Source organism: Penaeus vannamei, chromosome 26 (assembly GCF_042767895.1).
Source record: "Penaeus vannamei isolate JL-2024 chromosome 26, ASM4276789v1, whole genome shotgun sequence".
In the NCBI taxonomy this organism is placed as follows: Eukaryota; Metazoa; Arthropoda; class Malacostraca; order Decapoda; family Penaeidae; genus Penaeus; species Penaeus vannamei.
The window spans coordinates 35140691-35148190 of record NC_091574.1 but is presented as its reverse complement, the minus strand read 5'-3'; the positions used below and the strand labels follow the sequence as shown (position 1 = coordinate 35148190).

Here is a 7500-nt window from a genome sequence, read left to right as displayed (position 1 = left end):
ATGTCCTTTCTTATTGAGTGAGAAATTACCTTTCGTTAACATACACTCACACATATGTATTTACATATATATAAACGTACACACGCATACACATATACTCGTACATATATAAGTACATGTGCTTGTGTGTGTGTATACATGTTTATGTGTAGACATGTATATCTGTATCTATCGATACATATATATGTGAAGCAGTATAAAATAAAATGAACTTCCTTTCAACAGTTTCTCTGCCATCGTCTTCTTGCCACATTTCTGTCTCCATCGATTGTATCATTCCTGGAGAGGGAGAATTCTAGTAAAAGAGATAGCTTAAAAACAGTTCCATATTTCGGTTAATATATTCTCGGTTCTTCCGTTTCTCTATATACCAATGATATATCTTTCATCTTCTGTGTTCTTAAAACTTCATTCATCTGTTACCAGAACTGTTGATGGCTTGAATATTAGCATTCCGTGCCTATTTCCCGCCGATGCCAGCATGTCGCGAGGGAATATGTAGGGGAAGTAATGTTGCTACATCGCATGCGACACAACTTCCGTTTGGCAAGTGGATGTCATGAGGACACGGCACGTTGTGGAGTTGTCATTTGTGTCAGTACGTTAAGGTTCATTGTCGACAGACTAGATCTAGGAAGAAGTGTTGATGTTATAACTAAAATCATTTATTATAAAATATATGATAACGATGGTATCAAACTTATAAACTATATATCATATTTGTTTCTTTAGGCATTAGTAAAGTTTTTTTTTTTGTGATGTATAATATATTGGTCAGTGGGGATTAATGTTACTTTGCCGATTTGCTCCAAATCTTGCAAACCAATAAGGATATAAGTATCTAATCTTGCAATCAGTGATTTAATCATCTTATTTACAAGCCAGGGGCAATAAACTGCAACACCTCGTGCAACATATTATTATATCTTATTATCCTATTGCCGCATTCGCCTTTTGATGGCGTCTACAGTCGATACAGGGACAACAGGATGTCAGTTGATGGGTTTTGCCACTTTACAATTTCCCATTAGCGGTGTGAACCCTGGCACCACAGGTTCTGCCTTCGCATCACCTTATAACTTAGTCGTGATAGTCCCTATCCTTCGTAGAGAGATGCTGGCCGACCTTATTTAACAGCCACCGGTATGACGGTATAATGCGACGTGCCTCGGAGACGCTGACTTGAGAAGGTAAACGAGGGTAGCCGTCACTCAATCTTTTGTACGAAGAAACATCGAGCTCCGAGTAGGGTGGAACTAGAAGCTCCGTTGAGTTCTCTCTGCTGAAGGATATCTCACTCCTCGAATGTTCCCTAATATAGCAAAACATGAGACACACAGCTGAAAGGAACGCTGGAACATGAGGTCAACTGTTCACACTGTGAAAAGTAGAGTAATTAGGATAGGTATAATCAGTGGACGACCAAGTTAGGTGAGAATACCTCGCGCAACACAGTCACCGCAATTTAGTCACGCCCGTCATACGAGTCTGCGATCTTCCTTCCAGGTCATAGTGTCCACACGGCGTAGAAACCGTGCACCGTCCCGCCGCCTCTTCCTTTGTCTTCTTCTTCTTCCCTCCTTCCACTCAATGGCACCTTCATCGCCTTCTGTAGTTGCTCCTCTTACCTTTTTTCAGTTTTTCATATTTTGCCCATTCTTAAATCTTCAATTGTCCTTCTTTCCAGAAGTGAAATGCCGGCAAATCACTTTGCTATCCTCATCTCTGTTCTATATAATAGGAGTGTCACGCCAGAAATGTTATCGTGGTTCTTGACGTTTCCGTTTTTGTTGTTTTTTTATTGTTATTATTATTATTACTACTGCTTGCATTCTGGCACGATAATTCTCTGTTATACGATAATAATAATTTTCGCTTGCTCCTTTTATTCAAATCGTAAGTTATAATCAATAATCATTATAGGAATACAAAATAAATCTATTCATGTTATGAAACGATATGAAAAGGCTCTCTGAAGTGTCTGTAATATGAAATAATCGGCAACATTTTTGTATTATTTATCTAAAAAGGTCAGATCAACTCCTGTCTCCTGTTTGATAATATATCTATGGCCTCCCCCCCCCCCCCCGACTAAGAGCAGGGGCTTTTACCGACATTACGATGGTCCAGTAGTTCTCGCTAATGATACTGCGTGAGTAAAAAAGACGTTTCCGTGATACAAAGAGTAAAAAAGACGTTTCCATGGTACAAGAGTAAAAAACGTTTCCATGGTACAAGAGTAAAAAAAACGTTTCCATGGTACAAGAGTAAAAAAACGTTTCCATGGTACAAGAGTAAAAAAACGTTTCCATGGTACAAGAGTAAAAAAAAAAGACGTTTCCATGGTACAAGAGTAAAAAAGACGTTTCCATGGTACAAGAGTAAAAAAGACGTTTCCATTTTACAAGAGTAAAAAAGACGTTTCCATTTTACAAGAGTAAAAAAAAAAAAACGTTTCCATGGTACAAGAGTAAAAGAGACGTTTCCATGGTACAAGAGTAAAAAAAAAAAGACGTTTCCATGGTACAAGAATAAAAAAGACGTATCCATGGTACAAGAGTAAAAAAGACGTTTCCATTTTACAAGAGTAAAAAAGACGTTTCCATTTTACAAGAGTAAAAAAAAAAAACGTTTCCATGGTACAAGAGTAAAAGAGACGTTTCCATGGTACAAGAGTAAAAAAGACGTTTCCATGGTACAAGAGTAAAAAAGACGTTTCCATGGTACAAGAGTAAAAAAGACGTTTCCATGGTACAAGAGTAAAAAAGACGTTTCCATGGTACAAGAGTAAAAAAAAAAAAAACGTTTCCATGGTACAAGAGTAAAAGAGACGTTTCCATGGTACAAGAGTAAAAAAGACGTATCCATGGTACAAGAGTAAAAAAGACGTTTCCATTTTACAAGAGTAAAAAAGACGTTTCCATTTTACAAGAGTAAAAAAAAAAAACGTTTCCATGGTACAAGAGTAAAAGAGACGTTTCCATGGTACAAGAGTAAAAAAGACGTTTCCATGGTACAAGAGTAAAAAAGACGTTTCCATGGTACAAGAGTAATAAAGACGTTTCGGTGGTACAAAGAGTAAAAAAAAAAAACGTTTCCATGGTACAAACGAAAATACAATGCAGAAAAAAAAAATCCAAGTATGACACCGCCTTAATATGTTCTCTGCCTTTCTCTCCAAGGGTCGGGTTTGTGCTCCATACAAACAAACAGGTCTAAGAACAGGTTTGAAAACATTGATTCTTAGTTTTAGAGTCCAAAGTTACTCCACTCACTTCACTCCATTTCCATTGAGCTTCTTTCTTTGTCCAAATGATTTCTCGATCTCATCTTCTGCAATCAGTGATCATTTTTTTTCTTATTCAGTCGTCTATTTCAACCTTACAACATGTATGATATGGTGTTAATTTCTTGTCCTTCTCTGCTATTGTGTTTACTTTTAATCCCTGTCTTTCTCAAGACCCCTAACTAAGTAAATACCTTTATTGTAATTTCTCTAAAAAATCGACGTCCATTTCTGTTGAACATAAATTTGCGTTGCTTATGTGTGTATGGTCTAGTTATACTACGAAATCAATAGCAGATACACAGATTGCAGTTGACATACACATCTCTACATGGGAATTGAATTATTGAAGAAATTAGTCATCAGCAATAATCTCATTTATACAGGTGCCTGCTTTGCATTTTTGCATCTATGTTGCTGTCATTATTCTGATTATCGTAATCATTTTTTGAATTTGAAGTTGCGTTTATGCACACATACACACATATATACAAAATATTTTTAATGCTTTTTAATCGCAACGCGACTCCCAGCCCTAGTTCATTTTATCATTATTGTTATAATTATTATCATTATTATTTTCACTGACCATTGGGCGCAATAAACCTATCCGAGTCCTGTCTTAATTTCTTTTTTGAAAAAATATTAAAAAATGAAGCTTAGCACATGAAGGAAATGATTCTTGATTCACACTACAATTATTTTCGTAAACGAACCGTGGAAATGTATTTCTTATGGTAATATTGGCAAATTCTATTATTTTAGAGTTTTCAAATGACTTCATTTGCCTCATGATGTACTTAAACCCGGTTTCCAACTGAACACATACATGCATATGTGTGCGTACAAAGCTATGTGTATGCGTGTGTATATGTGTACAAGTATAATTATACATACAGAGAATGTGTGATCCTGTCCTTGGAATTTCGATGGAAACTTCATTCCATATTGACATCCTTCAAAGCAAGAACATAAATCTGGCATCCTTGCAGTCCTTCCGTGAGTTGGCACTCTAGTATAAATACTGATGGGAAAGCAGGCAGTGGCACAGTGGCACACCGCGCTGAATAGACGCTTAGTCATCCATCAACTGGAATCATGAATCCCCTAAATATTTTGGTAAGAAATAATTAATTTTTGAAAGATAAAGGCTGCTCATTTAATGGGAAAGTATAAGATGATAATTCCTTTCTTCCTCTTTATACATTTATCTGAATGTCTTCCGCTTTTCCTTTCTCTCTCTCTCTCTCTCTCTCTCTCTCTCTCTCTCTCTCTCTCTCTCTCTCTCTCTCTCTCTCTCTATATATATATATATATATATATATATATATATATATACTTATTTCTGTTGTTCTATGTCTCTATGCAACACATATCCACCCCCTCCCCCCTCATAGTTTTTAGTTCTAAGGAAAATAGATAACAATAATGATATTTCAAATTTCAATCACAATAGAACCGCGGCGTCTCCGTGCTGGTCCTGGTCTGCGTGGTGTCCGCCGCCCCGCAAGGATACGGTGCCGGAGGCGACGGCGGACTGGGAGTCGATCTCGGCGGCGCAGGAGGCCACGGTGGTGCAGGAGGCCATGGCGGCAGCGGCGTTGGCGGCGGAAGTGTGCTTCCTTTCGTCTTCGTCGGCAGCGGTGTGCTTCCTGAAAGTGCCATTGGCGGTGTAGGTGGTGGTGTCTCTGGTGGTGGTGCTGGAGGTGTAATAGGAGGAGAATACAGCGCACCAAGTGCTGGTGCTGTTGGAGGCTTCGATGCCGGTGTTGGTGGAGGATTCGATGGTGGTGTTGCTGGAGGCGCTGCTGGTGTTGCCATCGGCGAGGAATACACCGCTCCGGCTGTAGTCCCTGAAGTCTCTCCCGTCAGCCCCCCAGGAAGCGAATATGCTGCACCACACTAATTTGGTTGAGATTGATAATAAAGAATGTTTTAAAATGTTCATGTTTAATGTCCTCGCTTGAATTGGAACATGTACTATCCATAAGAACGAAAAAAAAGATCCTATCATAGTCGAAGACCATGGCGAACCTGGGAGTTGGCGGTGTGGGTTTTAAGAACTCGTTATAACCTGCAGAACTTGTAGAGCGAAATCGTAATAAATGAGACCATTTCTGGAGGAACGCCTCGAGAAATGGTCTCATTGAAGCTGTCCCCCCACTCTTTAAAGCTGGTTTCTCTCAACCCATTATTTAGAAGCAACCAAACCTCCTCAAAGGCAAGTTTGTTTTTTTTTTTCTTATTTATTTATTTATTTATTTATTTATTTATTTATTTATTTATTTTTTACGGATTGCCTTTTTCCTTCAGTTCAACATGATATATGGATTTGAAAAAAAAGGAAGAGAAGGCGAACTGAGATAATTGTGTGCGTTTTACTCAAGATGATATGAATAACGCACTAGAAGAGAGAAGTAAGTCTTCTATAAATTAGAAATTATTCAATTATGAATTTGTTCGTTATTTTAGTTACAAGGAAAGGGAATCATTATGTAAGGCTAATGCTAGTATCTGTATCTGTATTGTGTGTATGTATATATATATATATATATATATATATATATATATATATATATATATATATAAACATGGATATAAAATATATACATATATATATAGATACACACACACACAAACACACACACACGCACTCACGGACGGACACACACACACACGCGGACACACACACACACACACGCGGACACACACACACACGCACACATACGGACACACACAAACGCACACGCACACTCTCACACACGCACATATATATATGTGTGTGTGTGTGTAATATATGTGTATATATATCATATATATGTATATATACAGATATAAATAGATAGATACATACACGTATATATCTATATCTATATCTATATATATATATATATATATATATATACATATATATATATATATATATATATATATATATATATATATATATATGTCAAGGAAATGCAGTCTGCCGATGGAATGTTGCCATAACAGTCGATTTAGACAGTGTTACTGAAGTAGGACATGAGTCATAAAAAGGTATTAGTCCGTCAGCTGATGCTCTTCCTCGTAAAAGAAAGATTCTATTCATAAAATACCAGCACCTACTTGGCATCATAATCATCACTGATATATATATATATATATATATATATATATATATATATATATATATATATATATGTATGTATATATATGTATATATGTATATATGTATATATATATATATATATATATATATATATATATATATATATATATATATATATATATATACATATTCATTTATTTATTTATTTATTCATTTACATATATCATACATATATATATATATATATATATATATATATATATATATATATATATATATATATATATATATACATATGTACATATACATATATGTACATATATACAGATACACACACACACACAACACTATCCTACTTAGGGCATCTACACCTGGTAAAGGGGACCTGGGAGATAAAAAGGTGTGAGGAGATAGTACATGCCTTAGCAGCTGAACCTTGCATCAAAGGGGTCGCCGATATGGTGTATGCAATGATATATTGTGATAATACGACAGGTATTATATATATATATATATATATATATATATATATATATATATATATATATATGTATATATATATATATATATATATATATATATATATATATATATATATATATATGGTAGGGCAAACAGTTGATGAACCTATACATGCAATTGGCGATAACATACAAGAGTTGTTATTGATTATAAAAGTAAGAATGGCCTCATTCACCACAGAGGTTAAATAGGATTTGGGAAAGGATTATCATAATCATTCAATACCATCATCGTTCCCTCCATCAATTTAAAGTCTTTTGATTAATAAAACACTTATTTCCTCCACATATATGTATAGTCGAGAACTGCAGACTCGCACTCACCGACAGCCCTCAGCAGTTCCGGCAGATGACCATGAGAGGTTTTGGTTTCTCTGGCGAATCGGGTTCGATGTGTGAACAGTTCGGATGGCATCTTCTCTGTCTTAACGGGAGATCTCGATGGAAAAAGCTCTCAAAAGCTCTCATTCCGCTTTCTTTCAATTTGAGTTTGATAACAGTTTGTTTTTTTTCATGAAGAAGGTGTAATTTGACTTGTACATTAATAAGAATGCATATATATACTTACATACATACATACACTTATATATTCATGTGTACAA

At 35.8% G+C, this 7500-nt stretch overlaps 1 protein-coding gene across 1 annotated transcript; it reads left to right on the top strand.

Annotated features, from left to right (window-relative positions):
• The first annotated feature begins 4333 nt into the window (after positions 1-4333).
• LOC138859102 (holotricin-3-like) lies at positions 4334-5252 on the top strand. The gene is made up of 2 exons (XM_070140397.1): positions 4334-4405; positions 4743-5252. Exons 1-2 carry the CDS (start codon positions 4385-4387, stop codon positions 5190-5192), a joined length of 471 nt encoding a protein of 156 aa, XP_069996498.1. The 5' UTR covers positions 4334-4384; the 3' UTR covers positions 5193-5252.
• Positions 5253-7500: the final 2248 nt, after the last annotated feature.

What these genes read in the sequence shown, in the direction of transcription:
- LOC138859102 (XM_070140397.1), top strand. Translation starts at nt 4,385, where the DNA reads ATGAATCCCCTAAATATTTTG. An exon ending in TGAATCCCCTAAATATTTTG is followed by an intron (nt 4,406 to 4,742) that starts GTAAGAAATAAT and finishes CAATCACAATAG; the next exon opens with AACCGCGGCGTCTCCGTGCT.